This window comes from Alligator sinensis, unplaced genomic scaffold (genome assembly GCF_000455745.1).
Source record: "Alligator sinensis unplaced genomic scaffold, ASM45574v1 scaffold882_1, whole genome shotgun sequence".
NCBI lineage: Eukaryota > Metazoa > Chordata > Crocodylia > Alligatoridae > Alligator > Alligator sinensis.
In genome coordinates, this window is record NW_005842500.1 from 1,029,614 (window position 1) to 1,047,911 (window position 18,298).

The following is an 18,298-nucleotide window of genomic DNA, read 5'->3' on the forward strand; positions in this document are numbered from 1 at the left end:
GGTCCGTGTACTCCTTTGGCATCAACTTCAGAACAAGCGTGCTGCCTAGGCACAAATTGAGTTAATGTCCATCTATAAACACTCTCCCATGCAGTGACTGAAACAGAGGTCACACAACAACACAGCAAAGGAGGCACATGGGGCAAGCTTACAAAAAGGGGATAGAGTCCTCAAGCATGGGGCAGCATGGGGGCCAGATTATGGGCATGGAAAAGGGTCAGCACATGCAAATGGAGAACAGCACAATACCTGGGGAAAAAGAGGGATCAGCATATCCCAGCAGAGGAGATGGGGAGGGGGATGGAGAAAGGGCTATGGGGCCAGGGTCCCACTCATCCCAGCCCCTGCTGCAGCTGCTCTGGGAGCAGCCGACACCAGCTGCCTGTAGCTGATTGGCTGTGCCATGCCCCCAACCCATTGGGGCTCCACTTGTCCCCACTCACCCCAGCTCCTGCTGCAGCAGACCCAGGAAAAGCCAGCACCACCTACCTGCACCATGGCACAGTGCAGGCCAGGAGCTGGGGTGAGTGGGCCCCAAGACATGTTAATATGTCTCTGGCTTGGGCACACAGAATGGATTTTCCCAAAAGTGAGCAGGGCAGTCCCAGGGCACAAAAAAGGCCTGGCGTCCTAAAGCTGGGGATAGGAGAGTGCCTGGGCACAGATAGGAAACGAGGTTCTCCCAACAGGGAGCAGGCAGAGCAAGGGGTTGAGCCTCCCATGATAGCAGTACCTGTGCAGAGACAGGACTGTGGGTTTCCCAGCAGGGGACAGTGTTGTCCTTGGGCACAAACACTACCCCTTCCTTGGATACCTCAATTCCTGTTTGTCCCCAGGCACTACACTGCCTTGCTGGGAGACCTTGGAGCCAGTCACCTGTGTGCAAGCACTGCCTTGCCCCTGAGAGAGTAGGTTACTTATCTTCTACTGTGTCCCCCCTGTGCCCTGCTGTACAGGCCTCTGGGTCCTGCACCAAAGCCTTGGAGTGAGCCTTGGCTGTGAAGGAGGGCCCCACCATTGCTGCAGAGCACTGACAGCACCTCTCCCTTTCCAGGCTGGCTAGCACTGGCCTCACCTCGTTCCTGGTGCTCAACAAGCAGCACATTGCCGTAAGTGCCACTGCCAAGCTCCTTAAGCACAGTGTAGTGTTCCTGCAGCTCCAGGTGGGGCAGACTCTGTGCTGTCAGGCCCATCAACCGCTCCAGGAATTCCTCGTTGTCCTCCCCCTCTGACGTGTCCATGCTGCTTGTTGCCAGCACCTGTGTGCAGAAAGAAGTCAGGGCAGCCCCACTACCACACAGTGAACCTGAGTACCAGTGCTGCCATGAAGGGCAGGAGGGGATTTCCAAACTGAATGAGCAAGGGAGGGGGGCTGATGCAGGGTCTTGGAAGCCAGGACTCCTGGGTTCTGGTCCCTCCATTGGCAGGAGAGTAGTGTCTAATGGTTAGAGCAGGGGAGGGCACTGTGAACTAGGTCCTGGGTGAACTGAATGACCTGTGTGAATTCCTTCTGTATTCAGTTTCCCTGCTGGGAGTGTTAAGGCTTTGAGGACTGCACTGTGTGTGGGAGTTAAATACCCAGGATGGCTCAGCAATATGGTATGTCTCCAATCATGGAAGATTCATTGCATCTCCATCCCCAGAGGAGGGGCTCAGTTCATGTCATTAGCAATGGAGATAGCTGAAGGGGAGCTAGAAGGCACATGTGGCATCTACTGCAGCTGCAGCTTGCTCTGTCACATCCTGCCTACTACCCAAGAAGAGCTTTTTGTTCAAATAAGAACTGTTACAGAGGGGAAACTGAGGCAGATAGCACAGAAAGACCTTCCCAAGGTCAGTCAGAGGCATGACTAGAAACCAAGACTCCTGGCTTACAGTGTTTCATGCACAGAGCTCTGCAATAACAAAGGGAGTCCATTTGGACCGAAAGCACTTGGATCTTTATTTGAAGTGCCGTGTGCTCAGTGCTGCTGCTCGCAGCATTGAGGTGCAGTCTGTATGCTCTGAGCTACTGCAAAATTCTCCAGGTACATGGAGCTTCCTGGTGTCACCCTTCATATCATCCCCAATATAAAACTTGTTCCAATCTGCAAACAACCTGCAGTTTGTTACACAAAGACCCAAACTCCTTTGCTCTAATTTTTTCAATCTCATTCCCCCACTGAACTGAGCTAGAACTCAGGTGTCCTGGCTTCCAGCACTTCTGCTCTACTCCTTAGGCCCCACTCCATCCGTAAGAGCTGAGACAGGACCCAGGAGTCATGGATTGCAGACCCTTGCTCTAACCCCAAAACCCAGGCATTTTCCCCTTTCCCTGCCTCCCCCTCCCTGGGTGATGAGTCCTCTGACTCAGGACATGAGTTGATTCATAGTAGGGTGAAGCAGGGCCAAGCCCAAGTAGAGTGTATGTAATGAAACCAAGTAACACAACCACCCCCCATGACTAGGTCAAGGGCAGTTCCCCAGGCATAGGGTCAGAAAGGCACGCTGCACTCCACCATGCAGCCCTCCCGTCTCCCTTCACTAGCGTACATAGAGCTAGCAAAGACCCCAGGCCCTGAGGTGTGCCCCAACTTGGTTCTGTAGATGGCAAGGAACCAATGTATAGGCACAGTATGGATGCCAGACTTCTAATAAAATACAGAAGTCTGAGCTCAAAAATAGCAAGGATGCCAACTGCAAGCACCCCATGTACCATAATGCTCAAATAGAGCACCTAATCCAGACCCCAGACATCCCCATGGCAGGCCCTCAGTGATCATGCAAGGCAAAAACCTATAGCCATTAGCACAGCACAGAAACACCTGGCCCAGACAGTGTAGAAACGAACTAGACAGGACAGTCCAAGTATGCAAATCCAACCCACATATGCACAAATTATATGCCAATGCCCCCAACACAGCACAAACTCCTGGCGTTACAGACAGGGAGACATCCCCACACACAGGTAAAACATGTATCCACAACACAGACCCCAGCACTGAGACCAAACACATACCCTACTTTTCAGGAACAGTGCAGATCCCAGGACCTGGCTTCAGAATGAATCCTAGTGCTCAGGCAAAGCACAGATTCAGGTGCTCAAGCACAGCACATAACTTAGTGCTCTGATACAGCACTGGATGAGGCCAGTCCTCAGCCATAGCCCAGAACCCAGTGGAAGTCCACAGATCCCTGGAATATAAAACAGCTCAGAGACAGGTGTTCAGGCATGGCACAAACACTGTCGTGTGTCTACAGCATGGCCACCATGGCCCAGATGGAGAACAGGCCTCAATGACTGGGTACAGCAGATCCAATGCTGGTTTATGACATTGACCCTGTGCCTGGGTACAACACAGCCCAGCTTGCTTGTGCATACAGTGACCCCATCTCCCAGTGTACATGTCTCATTATCTAGGCCTGTGGTAATGAAGCTGCTTCTGCTCTGCAATAGGATGATCCAACCTCAATGCCTTTGCTATTGGGCAAAGTAACATCTGGAATTGGGTGAGATAATTGTACTGTTTTTCTTTCTATGTATATAAAAATTGCTAATATAACATTTGTTGTATAAATAAGGTCACACTTTAGTTGAACTGATATGTATTTTCTTATTTCACATCCATTTAAGGGTTAATTGTGCTTTAATGATCCCTTAGCACTGTCTGGTGGACAGTGGTACTAACAGAGCTTGTATGTATCAGTGGTCCCTTAGGATGACAGGATCATAGGAAAGTAGGGCAGGAAGGGACCTCACAAGATCATCTAGTTTAGCTCCCTGCTCAAGGCAGATCATCTGAGCCAACTGTGAATCTAACCTGCTGCTGACAATAACTGGAGATGGAGATTCCACAGCCTCTCTAGATAGCTATTCCAATGCTTGATCACACTCATAGTCAGAAAGTTCTTCCTAATCCCCACCCTAAAATTCTTCTGCCACAGTTTGAAGACATTGCTCCTAGTCCTGTCCCCTACAACCACAGAAAAACTACTGTTTCCATCCTCCTTGGAATTGCCCTTCAAGTATTTGAAGGTGGTATCAAATCCTCCCGCAATCTTTTCTCCACACTAAATAACTAGTTCTTTCTTTCTATACTTTCCCTAGAAGTCATACTTCTTGGACTTCTAATCATTTTTGTCAGACTCTTCCCATTCTCTCCACATTCTCTTGAAACATAGGGCCCAAAACTGGATGTGGCATTCCAGTTGAAATTTCACTAGGGATGAATAGAACAGAAAAATCACTGGCCTTGATATACAAACAACATTTCTCTTAATACAATCCAGTATGCTGTTGGGTTTTTTTGTTTTTTGTTTGCAACAAGAGCACGCTGTTGGCCCATAATCAGTTTATGGCCCACTGTAACCCCCAGGTCCTTCTTCACAGGACTGCAGCCTAGCCACTCACACCTCAGCCTGTTTGTATGTGCAATTATTCCATCTCAAGTGCAAGACTTTTGCATTCGTCTGTGCTGAATTTCTTCTGATTGATTTTGGACCAATTCTCCTGTTTATTCAGGTCATTCTGGACCCTAGCTCTACTTTCCAGAATATCTGCACAGGTTGGTGTCAACCACAAATTTGTTAAGCATGCATTCACATCGTTGTCCAAATAATTAATTAAATTGTTAAATAATACTAGACCGAAGACAGACACCTGGGGAACTCCACTTGATATCTCCTCCAAAGCAGACATTGAGCAATTAATGCAGGGGCAGGCAATTAGTTTGGGTGGAGGGCCGCTTACCAAGTTTTGGCAAGCTGTTGAGGGCTACATGGGTAGCCCTGGTCACCATCTTGTGACTAGAAGTCCCATCCCCTAACCCTGACCTTTGTCACCAGAAGTCCCTCCCATTGCTCCCGAAAGTACTCCTTTCAGCAAGGGGTTTTGCCATCTTGGAACCAGAAAATTACCAAATTATATTCTAAAAAGCGAACATCTAAAACATTCATTAATTTGATTTCAAAAAACATTTTTGTCCTGATTTACATATGTTTGTATAGTGTACATAGAGGTGATTAGACAATAGCTTCAAATGAAGTCTTACTCTTGTATATTGGTGGGGGGTATAGGTTTGTGGGGGGCTGTGGGTGTGCGGTTATGTAGGGTGTGGGGAAGGGTGTGGGTGAGTCTCTGTGAGTGGATAGGGGTAGGGGTGAGGTTGTGGGGTGAGGGAGCATGTGAGAGTGTATGTGACTATGTGGGGTGTGGGTGGGTATGGGGTTTGTGGGGAATTGTGTGTGGGGAAGGGTGGCTGGGGTGTGTGAGGGGATGTGGGTTTGGGGGTCTGCATGTATGGCAGTGCAAGGGGGGTGTGGGTGCATGTGTATGGTGAAGTGTGCATGTGGAACTAACCCTATAAACACACACATGCACGCACGCACACACGCACACATGCACGCACACACACACAGAGTCCCTCCCTACACCTCCACCCTGGGTACCAATGCAGGCCCCATACTCCTGTAGTCTGGCGATGCAGCCACGTGGTGCTGGAGCAGTTCATGGGCACGAAAGCAGGGAAATGACTGAGGATGAGGCAGGGCTGGGCCGCTGTCCTGCTGCTGGCTACCCCTGGGTCCTACTGCCCTTGTCTCCTATCATCTTTGACAGGCAGCCAGGAGCAGATAAATATGTTTTTAGGGGCCCCATGAGCCAGATAGAATGGTCTGGTGGGCTGGATCCATATTTTGCCTGCGCCTGCATTAATAACTATTCATTGAGCACGATGATCCAACCAGTTACGTGCCCACCTTATAGTACCTTCATCTAGTCTGTATTTCCTTAGCTTGTTAATGAGAATGTTGTGGGAGACAGTGTCAAAAGTCTTGCTAAAGTCAAGGTCTATCATACCCACTGCTCTCCCCCATCTTTAGAGCCTGTCACTTTATCACAGAAGGAAATTAAGGCGGTCAGGCACGACTTGTTCTTGTTGAGTCCATGCTGACTGTTCCTACTCACCTTGCTCTCCTCCAGCTGCTTAAAAATAGATTCCTTGATGATCTGTTCCATAATCCTTCTAGGTATTGACGTCAAACTGACTGACCTGTTATTTCCCAGATTGACCTTCTTCTCTTTCTTAAAGTTGGGCATTATATTTGCCTTTTCCAGTAGTCTGGGACCTTACTCATGAGTTCTCAAAAATATAAGCACATGCCCCTGTGTGTGTGTTTGAATGATCCCTTCCCTGGGCAAGCTTGTGCTGGATGTGGGTGTATGCATGGATGTCATTTCCAGGGTGTTACCTCCTTACTGGGAAGCAGAGGCATAGCAGCACAGATCCTTCTCTGGGGCAGCTGCTTGGTGCCTAGGACAGCGCTGATCCCTTCCATACCGATTGAGGAGGGAGGATCAGCCAGCACTGTGGCAAAAGCTGCTTTTGGACTCCCCCATAGAGATGGTGGCTGGGAATGCTGCCCCAGTCATCTCCAATGCTACTGCTAGGAAGGTCTGTGTACTGTGTGTACACTTTCCCACCCCCCATCTCCCCACCCACCCACCGGCCACTCCCACACCACATGGTTCCTGGCTGTAGTGCCAGGACTGCAGAACTCAGCAGGAGCTGGCCCAGCCCTGAGGACTGTGGCGATCACTTGTGGTCCTCCCATTCCCCCCCTGCTCCCTGTTCTTAGCTGAGTTTCCCTCTTGGGCAGAGGGAGGTGAGGAACAGTCCCAGGGTCCCCAGGCCAGAAGCCTCTGCTTAGCAGAGGCTTCTGGCCTGGTTCAACGCAATGCTCGTACACAATGAGCGTATCTACGTAGTCATTCATTTTCTAATTTTTTTAGGGGCCCTTCAGGCCAGATAGAATAGTCTGGTGGGCCAGATCCAGCCTCGGGGCCATATTTTGCCCACCCCTGCTGTAGCATATAACTGCTGCAGCCAGTGAGCCTGTACCCTAGTACCAGCAGCCTGAGAACACGCTACTAAAGCAACAGCCAAAGCAGTAGAAGCTGCCACCTGAATGCAGAGAACTGGGGCAGAAAAGAGTCTACTCCAGGGGTAGGTAACATTTTTTTGGCTGGAGTGCTGAAAAAACCACGATGTCTACCATGGAAAGTGCCGGAGCACCGACATGCCGGAGCCTGGAGCAGCTGTTTTCAGCCTCCGGGGGCAGCTGGCCCCCGGAGCCCAGTCTGCTTGCAGCAGGGCTTGTATTCTCCCAGCTGCCTGCTGGGAGCAGCCTGGGCTCCATCGCTGGCAGCACCTGCTTAGAGCCCGGGCTGGCGGTGGTGTGCTGAGCAAAATGGCCTTGCGTACCATGCTCGGCACGCAAGCCAGGGGTTGCTGACCCCTGGTCTACTCCAACTCTCCCTGCCTCTGGCTCTACAATGGTTGGCCTAAGGACACTGAATAGCTTGCAATGCTTCTGGTGTGACATGTCCATACTGAGCAGACCTGAGGGGATGTGCATGCATGCATGTACGTGTGCATGCACATACACGTGTGTGTAGCTGGGCTGCACTGTGTGTGTGAGAGAGATGTATTCACTGAGTAGTCCTAAGATTTATGCATGTAATCACCTCACCAAGCAGTCTTGGGTTCAGTCAGCATCAGAGCAGGCAGAAGCATACTGCTCAGGTTTGTCACAGGCATGGCTGGGTTGAGGATGCTTCCACTCCACAGACTCTAGGTCACCATGGACTGACCAGCCCTATTGCTGTCCTCCACAACAGACCCCTGAGCTCTGATGACAAAAAGTCAAATTTCTCACTCATAGAGCCCAAGGGACACAAATGCCAGCATCTTCAGCCCCACTGTGTTAGAGACAGAGGGTACCATGAGTGTCATACAGGAAGAGCCAGGTCTCATTGTTAGAACAGGGGTCTGAGATCCAAAACTCCTGGGTTCTGGACCATATCTGGGTGGAGAATAGGGTTTAGGGATGGAAGAGGGAGGGCTGGGAGCCAAGGCCCTGGTATTCTAATCCTTTCTTTTTGAAGGAGAAATAGGTCTAGTGAGTTAGAGCAAGGGGTAAGAAAAGTGGGTTAGATGGGGAGAAGGATCAATATAGGGGAGATGTCTGGTTTTCTTGGCTTGTCCTTTTTTTGCTGAAGTGACTCAGTCACATGTCCTTGCAAAGGCCACCTGTAAAATGCAAAGCTAGGCACACAGGAGTTCCCTGGAGATATCCCCATGATAGCACTGCATGACAGCCACACACTGCAGGGGTAGTTACTGCTGGGCACAGTGAGAGCTGGATGAGCCAGCTCAGATGCATGAAAAGGCAAAGAACCTGGGCATTTTGACCATCCCTGCCAGCTGTATCCCATGCTCACTAAGGACATGGGTTGACACTTTCTACTCTTGGGGACATCCCCAGTAGGTATTTTTGTCAGACACAGGGAAGCTGTCACCCAACCTTGTGTACGTGTGCTTGTGTGTGTGCCTGCATCTTGCTGGGACACTATCCCCAACAAGAAGGAAGCCCTGGCTGCCTGCAAGGCGGCTGAATTATTCCTGGCTCTCACCCAGTGCTTGTTAGTGCTCGTCAGTAATAGCCGTGTCACCCACAGCCTCCAGCCACTCTGGCATCCCTGAGCGCTAATGTCCTGGGCAGCACTGCCAGCTGAGCCCTGCAGGCACTACTGGACCACAGCCAGGGCACCACAGCAGGGCCTCAGAACTAAGGCCCAGCTGCAGGCTTAGCCCTCCAGGCATGAAGCTGCTTGGCTGTTCCACACTTTGTCAATCTTCTCTCTCATTCTGCAGAACAGTCTTTATCCTTGGCAAACCTACACTTAGATCATAAGCCCTGAATCAAATCCTTCTCTGTGACCTCTCCAACACATCCTCACTCATTTGTGGTGTCACCTCTGCTGCAAAGGGGTCAGAACCAGTTTACACCCATCTGGGAACAGAGTTTGCTGCATGTTTGATAATTTTGATGCCCAGACAGGTGAAGTGCCTGGAACTATCATACTGGACCCAGTGAGAGAATGGGATCAGGTAAGCAAGCACTGGTAATCACAGCCATTGGCTGGTATTTGATGTCCAAGCCCTCTCCCCACCTTGTCTATCTATGGAAGAAGGAGACCTGAATGGAGTTCAGAAACTCTGGTTTCTGCAGGTCCCAGCCATGACACTGTAGCTGGGGAGCAGGACAACAAGGCTTCTGGGCTTCCTGGCCTCATGTACTGGCTGTCAGCAGGAGCAGAGGCCTCTCTGCAACTAAGATCCACATAAAATTATAGAAAATTAGGGTTGGAAGGGACCTCCAGAAGTCATTTAGTCCAACTCCCTGCTCAAATCAGGATCATCCCAACCAAGGCTTTGTCTAACCAGGACTTTAAAATCTCCAAGGATAGAAATTCCACAACCTCTCCAGGTAACTTGTTCCAGTGCTTTACTACCCTCCTAGTGAGAAAGTTTTTCCTAATATCTAACCTAAACTTCCATTGCTGCAACTTGAGACCATTGCTCCTTCCTATGTCATAGTCACACTTCTTTGCACATCTCCAGGTGGATGCCCACTCCTAACCCTCTTGCCCTCTGTCCCAATGGCAGTAGGCATGTCAAGGGCAGAAGGGCACATTGAGGGGCCAAGGGGCTGGATTCAGGAATTATGTGCCCCTCTGTGAGATGGATCAGCCAGCCACAGACCTTCCAGGTGACCCCTGCTGTCTGTTTTGGGAAAGAAGCAGACCCCAGCTGCCCTGGTACCATGGAACCTGCAGCAAGGTGTACCAAGCATGAAGACAGCCAAAAGCTCTGAGCAGGTCATATAGAGGCATCAAATCTCTTTACTTTCTCTATCTGTCTGCCTATGTTTGGACATGTGCACAGCCTGCTCCCACTCTGTTGGTCTATGCCATTCCCATCTCCCAGGGGAGTTGCTTTGGACTGTGCATCACATACATACACGTACCCAGAGGATGATCCTCTGCTGGGGCACTGGTGAGTCGTTCAGAGTGGGCTAATGTGTTTGGCCCTGCTGCACATAGTACTAGAGAAGCAGAACAATAACAGCCCTGCTCCTATACTCTGATAGCTCCCTGCCCTCAGGGAGACTCAGGCAGCTTCACACTTGTCTCTGCCCGTGTGGTGCTGATCCTAAACTCACCAAGCCAAAGGGTACTTCATCAGCAAAGCTCCCAATCCCAGGTCCATCAGGGCTTGGATACCACAGGTGCCCATTCAACATGCAGGGTAGGGAGGGCTGGGGTCAGGTCTTAGCTCCCGTAGGGTTAAGTCAGTGCCACCCTGTCATTGCAATAGGACCAGAGATGTTGCCTGATCTCAGCTCAGACTGGGGTGAATCAATCATCAAGCCCTGGTGGTAGTGGAGCTGCAAGATTTGGCCCAGCAAGTTTATTAGACAGCATTTCATGTAAGCCATCAGCGAGCAGGGCAACAGGATAATCCCTGCTGCATGTACTGGGACCCTCAGCACTTAGTCTGAAGTAAAACTTACTCAAGCTCCTCAGTGCCTTTAGGCCAGAGTCTCCCCAGCAGACAGCAAAATGCCAAGAGTAGAGTTTCTAGGACAGCTTTGAAAATGGCGCTGAGACCCTTAAAGCACTTTGGCATCTATCAAATTTACCCTTAACCCCTCTTTGCAAAGGCCCGCGGAAGGGATGTGTGTCTGGCAGCATGAAACCACAGCATATACCAGCAACAGAGCAAGCTGAAGAAGGCACAAACAACTAAACATACCATCAGGTCAGTCAGACAGACAGGCAGGCAGACAAAGGAGTATATGAGAATAGACAGACAGACAGACAGGTGAATAGGTATTGGGCATGGTGTTTTTCTCACCCTTGTCTCTGCACTGGGCCTTGTTGCCTGCCTATTGGTCTGGGGGCCCCTCAGTAGGTGCAGGGACGCTGGGGCTGGCACACACACAGGAACGTTCTGTTGGGCTCCACGTGCAGGGGACATGGTTGCTCCCCTCTCTGTCTCCATGCTGGCCGTTTCACTGTCTGCAAGAACTGTGAGCTGTGACTCAGACTTTCCTTGCGCTCGCCTGGTAGCCTCTGTTCCTGGGGCTGTCCTGGGCTGTGATAATCTCTCCTGCTTACTCGCACAGAGCATGTGTCGTTGACTCGAACACAATTCATGCTGACTTCCAAACATAGGCAGGAGGCTGGTGCTGGGCAGACGCTGACAACAATGTGCATGGTATTGCTGCCCAGTGCTCAGGGATGCGAACTCCCAGTGTGGCCCCCCGCAGCCCCTCCACAACTCCAGCTGCCACTCAACCAGACTGACAGATAGTGCAGAGTACTGTGCATTAGGACGGGCAGATAGTGTAGAGCACTGCATATGAGGACACACGCGAGAAAGGTATGAGGACAGACAGACAAAATATAGCGTTGTATATTCAACCAGACAGAGGAAAACATACAGTGCAGTGTAGTGGAAGAAACCAACAGCGTAGAACGCTGAACATGAAGGCAGAAAGACAGTAAAGACCATTGTGCATGAGGACAGACAGACAGCATGGAGCACTGTGTGAAGAAAGAGAAAGACAGAGAGAGTACTCGATAGGCTCTTGAGGTCCCTTCTACACCTGTAATTCTAGGATGACTAATGGCTAATGGTGCAGAGAGCAGTAGTTAGCCACATTAGTCCAAAGTCCAGCAGAAAGCAGGATAGAGTTACATTTTATAAATGTATCTCTAAGTTAAGTTACTCTAACTGTGGTCATCACCAGTAGCAAGGGAGGTCTTTGGGGTAGACAGACAGGCAGGCAAGCAGAGTGGCCTTGTTTGGCCTCTTCTGGATATCAGGGTACTGACTCTACAGCGAGGGGCCTGTGGGGGTGGCCAAGAGGAAAGGTGAAAGAAATAACAAAGCATAGAGAGCCAAAGGCCCTGAGGAGAAGGGATCTAAATGTCCCACTGGACATGTCTCTTCCCAGGCTGCAGAGCTTTCCTCCAGGCTGCCCCAGCACATCCAGGTGGCCTGACCCCAGACCAAGTATAAAATATAATTTGGTGTATTATAAACCACAGTCCCAAAGAGCCCATACCCAGCGTGGTCCAGAGCCTCTTAGCATCTGGCCTCAAAGGAGAGCTGCCCAGCTCCCACACAGTGCATGAGCTCAGACTCTAAGAGGCACAGACCCACAGCAGTCCAAACAGCCCTTTCCTCAGCTCACATGTGGGCACCGCCTTGGCTTGCTCCTCTGTGTGAGCAGGGGGAATGCATGGTATGTGTGTGGGTGTTGGCTAGTGCCCAGCGTAGGCGTGATTTGTTGTGTGGGTGTTTGTTTGTGGCAGCAGTGTCTGTTTGCCTGGGAACCACAGAAGGTGTTATGCATGTACTTCTGGGGGGCAGTATTTGTGCTGTGGGGGAGGATGCTCATGGCATCCAAATGTGTATTTCTAGGCAGAGTTTGGGAGGTGTGACTGTGTGAGCAATGTGGGGGTGGAGGGATATATTTGAGCTTGTGTTCGTGAGAGCATATGTAAACTAGGATGTAGATATGTGTATGTTTGTGCAAGTTTGTTTCTTGGGGTACATATGTCAGGTGTATGCGCAGAATATAAATGTGTGCGCCTCTTTGTGGGCTCTTTTTGGGGATGTTTGTTTTGGGTGGAGTGCATGGGGAGGACTGGGTCACAAGATTGCCCTCAGACCTATGCTCGGGATGGGACGTGCGGGGAGGGAGTCTGAGGGCACTGCACCCAAAGCCACGAAGAGTTCAGCACCTCACCAAAACACAGCCTTTCAGTAAAGCTGGCGAAGTTCTGGACCTCCCTCCCTCCTGAGGCTGGCTAAAGCCCAAGCCTGGACATCTTCAAAAGCACTGTAAGACCTTTGGATTTGCACAGCTATTTGCTAAACAAAGCTAGAATGAGATGTTGTTTAGGAGCTCTCTATTTTTCTTCAATATTCTAGTCCCCTTTTAAGTTGCTGATGTTTTTATATTATTTTTGTGACTCCTGTTTTCAGGTTATTCTGTTTTCTTATTGTAAGCTGCCCTGAGCCTTTATTGGGAAGGATGAATTGTAAATTGAATACATAAACAAAAAATATAAAAGGGAACTGCTTCCAGTACCCCTATGCCCTTGCACTTGTGTTGACATTTCCACAATCCCTGCATTACTCCAAAATCACCATGCTACCTGTAAGGACGGATCCAGATGGGGTGCAGTGGCACAGTCTCATTTCAGACAATGCTACAGGAGCAGCAGCATGGGATTTTAACTCCCCAAAGCCAATAAGAATCCCCCTTCCCCTGCTCTCGTCACCCTCTCCCTCCCCCTATGTGCTCAGTGGCATGTCCTCTCCCCTCTCATTACCCCCCTTCCCTGCCCAAGCTGTCACTGTCCCTAGCTGACCCATGGGTAGGGGGAGCTCCACAGCCACTCCTGCCCTGCTCCAAATGGGCTATGTAGGGAGCCAGACTAAGCTGAGGACAGCATCAGCAGTTGGGTTCCTCTTCCCTGTTTAATCCCCATGGGTGTTCACTGCCAGCCTGAGAACAGGTGTGGGGAGGGGGTGCCCACCTGCCGTCACCACTGTCCCTGACTGAATATAGCTCCCCATGCAGTTGATCCCCACAGCCTCAGCTGGATCAGGGCAGAAATGGCTAGGACAGCAGCTGGGAGTAGGATGATCTCCCCAACCCCTTCCTGTGCCCAAACTGAGTCATCAGTAGAGAGGGTGAGGGAGGGGGAATGGGAGGGAATGGGAACTGCTGCTAAGCATGGAGAGGAACAGAGCAGGTACCAAGAGGGGTCAGGAGTGGGTGCCAAGACTAGGGAGGGAATGTGCAATTATTACCTGTTTTGTGGACTTCAAGAAGTCTCTGACTGCTATTCCCACACCATGTTCTGCCTGGCTGGGAGGGTGGGGTGGGTGGGAGTGTGGGTGCAGCCACAACAGCAGCACAGGTCACTGCTTCTACATATCCCTTTTTAAAATCCTGGATCTACCCATGGTCATAGCAACCAGGAATGGCTATAGAGGGGTGGAACCTCCTGAGTGAGGAGCATGCTACTGCTGCCAGGGAAGGGTGGATGGCATCATCCCTAGGCAGGCTTTCCCTCATCTGACTGTAGCCCTTCTGCCAACCAACACCCAGATCCAGACTGCTGAGATACCAGAACCACAATGCAGGAAGCTGGATGGTGGAGATCACAAATGGTGAGCATGATGATAAGTGCAACCTTTTGCATTTATTATTACGATGGTTATGGACTCTGAGCAGGAAGCCCAGGATCTGGGGAAAAGCTCATAATCCAGGGGCAAGCTTCAGGCCAGCTGCCTGGGGAGGCCAGGGTCCTGTTCTGTGGATCATGGGCTGACCCTCCACAGCTAGAGTAAAAGGGGCCAGGGGGTAGCAGTGCACCCTACCAAACATGCCCAGCAATACCCGTCCAGGGTTGCGACTACCTGGGCAGCTCACAAGTGGTGCCATGACTCAACTCTGAACAGGTAGCTGTGGACAAGAGGTAGCTAGAGCCAGGTTGTAACCACAGCCATGGAACAGGTGTTGCAGCTCCTGGTGCAGCAGCAAGTGGCAGTGGTCAAGCGGACCAAGCAGCAGGGGGCCCACCTGGCTGGCCTGGCATAGCTGCAGGTGCAGGCCACCAAGCAGCTGTGGGGGGTTGTGGAGCTCAGTAGGAGGGCCCTGGTGCAGGCCTTGGATTGAAGTGCAGGGGCCTCCATGGCCAATCTAAGACCCACAAGGATGCCCTGGATGACTAAGCATGATGATCCAGAACTTTTACCTAGAGGCTTTTGAACGAATGGCCACAGAGGCACGCTGGTCTCAAATGAGGGTGCCCTGGCTGGGACTGCTGATTACAGGGGTGGCCCAGAGGGCCAATAGGGGGATACCACTGGCCAATGCCACCGATTATGGAGAGGTGAAGAAGGCCATTCTCTACTGGTTGGAGGTAGCCAAGAATCTACACTGCCAAAGTTTTCATGGCAAGAAAATGCCAGGAGCATTGATCCCATAGCAGTTAGTTCACTTATTCTGGGATGTAGCAGATGGGTGGTTGTGTCTGCAAGACAGAAACTCAGGGGAAGTAACCGAGGTCATAATCTTAGAACAGTTTTACTTGGGTTTTGAAAGAGGGAGTCAAGGCCTGGGTGCAGTGGCACTGACCTAAGTCAGTGCAGGAGACCCTGAGGCTGGCAGAGGATTTTCTGGCATAAGGGTGTGAGCACACCTCGGAGCGTGGGGCAACAAACCCAGGATCCAAGAAAGTAGGGGTCCCCTCTCTTTGGAGCAAAACTGAGCCACAGCCACCCCAGACTGGTCAGGTGGTGTCTGCTTCCAGTACAAACGGCTTGATCATTACACCTGTGGTTGACCCCAAGAAGCCACAGGGGGAGCCTGAGAGGGTATCCGAGAAGAACTGGCCCGTGGACATGAGCCCATGCCTGTAGAAAAGATGGAGTGTGGGTTTGGTGACAAGCTACACACAGGGAAGACAGGGCATTCAGTGGAAGGCTCCCATATGACAGTCAAGGTCTAGCTTGAAGGCCAGCAGGTGACTATCTTGGTAGACACTGGCTTCATGTGGACCGTGGCACAATGGGAATTGGTGTGGGAAGCAGATTGCTGAAAGGTAAGGAAGCTAGAGCTGGTCTGTGTGCACGGCAAGCCCCAGACCTATGAAAGAGCCTGGGTACAGCTGACTGTTGAGGGGGATTTGGCTTACCTGGTGTTGCTAGGCCAGGATTGGCCCCACCTGCAGAAATTGCTAGGCATGCTTGCTCAGTGGAATACTGAATACTAGGCCCAGGGCAGGGGGGCTCTTGGGCAAATCCCAGCCAAGCATGAGCTCTGGAAGACAAACCCATGTGGGAGAGATTGACATGGACTAGCAATGGGAGGTAGAGACCGGACAGTTCATGGTGGAGCAGTCCTGGGAGGACTGATTCAGGAAGGTATATGAAGAAGTCTAGTAAAACACTGGAACAGGTTACCCAGAGAGGTGGTGGAAGCTCCATCCTTGGTAGTTTTCAAAACCTAGCTAGACAAATCTTTGGCTGGGATGATCTAGTTGGGGCTGGTCTTGCCTTGGGTTGGACTAGATGACCTCCTGAGGTCCCTTACAAACTTACCTTTCTATGATTCTATGACCTCCAACCCAAAGAAATTCACACTGGGACAAGAGTACACCCAATATTTAGGCTTCCGAGTAGGAGGAAAAATACAACCATTGATAGCTAAGGTGCAAACCCTATGGGATTATAACCCACTGCAATCAAAAAAACAAATGCAGTCCTTCCTGGGGCTGGCTAACTACTACCGCCACCTAGTACCCCAGTTTTCTGACATAACAGTCCCACTATCTGAGCTAACCAAAGATTTGGCTCCGAATCAGATCGTCTGGACAGCAGAGGCCAAGAAGGTGTTACATACACAACCCATGGTATATGCCCCAGATTTTTCAAAACCCTTCCTGGTGCAAACAGATGTATCAGATGTGTCCCTAGGAGTGGTGCTTTTTCAGCTAGGGGCATATATTGGCAGAAAGCTGCAATCCCGGGAACAGGGGTACACCACCATAGAGAAGGAATGTTTGGCCCTAAAATGGGCGATCGACAGCTTCTGCTGTTATTTGGCAGGGGCAGAATTTACAGTAATGACAGGCCATGCACCACTTCAGTGGCTGAGAAAGGCCAAGTTGGATAATTCCCTCTCCCCACCCTCCCACCCCTTGCTACAATGGAGTGTAGGGCTACAGGGTTTTGATTTTTCTGTAGAATATCATCCAGGATGACAGCACTACAACTGATACTTCTCTTGGGAGGGCAAGGAAGAAAAACCACCAGCCCCATCTACACATGAACCAGGAACTTGGGGTGGGTGGGGAGGTGTGTAAGGGTGCCTGGCTCCATTACTGCAGGGAGGAACATGTCCAAGCTGCCTTTTGCCTGGGATGGCTTGCCCCACATCCCTCGAGAAAGACACAGCTATGTTGTGGCTGCATGACTGGCCAGAAGCCTGCACAGCCACAGCAAGAATGTCCCTAGATGTGGGCAATTGGAAGCCCAGCTGCCCAGACGGGGCAGAAGGACTCACCTCCACAGGAGTGGGGATTTAAAAGCAGCCAGGAATAGATACAGAGGGGTGGAACCTCCCAAATAAGGAACATGTTACCGCTGCCAGGGATGGGCAGACAGCATGATCCCTGGGTGAGCTTTCCCTTGCCCGGCTGTAGCCCTTTTGCCAACCCACACCCAGATCCAGGCTGCTGGGATACTGGAACCACAATGCAGGAAGTGGACAGTGGAGACCACAAATGGGGAGCACAATGATAAGTGATACCTTTTTAATTTATTATTACTATTGATTTGTGTTAATGGTTACAGACTCTGAGCAGGGAGCCCAGAACCTGGGGAAAAGCTTGTAATTCAGGGCCATGCCTCAGGCCAGCTCCCCGGAGAGGCCAGGGTCCTGATCTGTGGATCCTAGGCGGACCCTCCACAGTAGAGTAAAAGGAGTTGGGGCGGGGGGAGTAGTGGTGCACCCTGTTTAGTTCTCAAAAGATTAAAGAGTTAAGCTTAAAGAATGATAAAACTTGTTTATTCAGAGAACAGTACCTTGCCTACAGTTCTGCTGTTCCTTCTGCAATCCCCAGGCCAATGTAATGACTTATACATAACACTCTTAGGCTACGGTCCAAAAGCCTGAGGCTGAATTGGTTCACGTTTTTCAGGTTAACCTAAAATGCAAAAATTGAACCAATAAGCAAATGAACAGATGTTCACTTTTTATTCAGGAAATGCAGCCACATGCCTGCAGTGGCTCAGGCCAGTGTCCCAGCCACCTGCAGAGAGTTTGGGATTGAGAGTGTGGTCGGGGGTAGAAAGGTAAGAAAGGTTTATTGACTTAACAAACACACAACTACATGTAAATAACAAAGCAAGGACAGACAATAATAATTTGCGTTGGCAACTTATCAGCAGTCCCCTCTGATGCCTGATATATGACAAGTTCCTCTTCTGCAAAGCTCAGTGAAGTCAGGCGTCCCCAATCAGCGCTGTCCGAGGGGTACTGGGAAGAACCCTGGTATTCAGTCCTTGGGCTCTTTGAGAGCCACAGGCCCACTGATCCAGGTCAGCAGCTAATTAGTAGTTCCTTTCACAGAGCTGTATCTTCCTTCTAAATGATTTTCGGATGTACCAGCAAATTTATAACTTCTGAGCTAGGCTGATAATTTACAGCCATCCAGATTCTCCCATTATAATTATTCTTAGGACTGACCAATAGCAATACAAGCCTTGCATTCTTCTGATAAGGTTAAGTTTAACTATGCCACAGGGCCTACCATTACTTATTCATAGATTCATAGATGTTAGGGTCGGAAGGGACCTCAGTAGATCATCGAGTCTGACCCCCT

At 50.5% G+C, this 18,298-nt stretch overlaps 1 protein-coding gene across 1 annotated transcript in view; it reads right to left on the reverse strand.

The window, feature by feature from the left end:
• Positions 1–11,246, reverse strand: part of LOC102381171 (uncharacterized serine/threonine-protein kinase SBK3-like) — a 13,662-nt gene extending 2,416 nt beyond the window's left edge. Inside the window, 3 exon segments of the mRNA XM_025213009.1 lie at positions 1–45; positions 1,076–1,259; positions 10,740–11,246. The exon segment at positions 1–45 is cut by the window's left edge and continues 20 nt beyond it. Of these exon segments, the coding sequence (XP_025068794.1) occupies positions 1–45; positions 1,076–1,259; positions 10,740–11,246 (736 nt within the window).
• Positions 11,247–18,298: the final 7,052 nt, after the last annotated feature.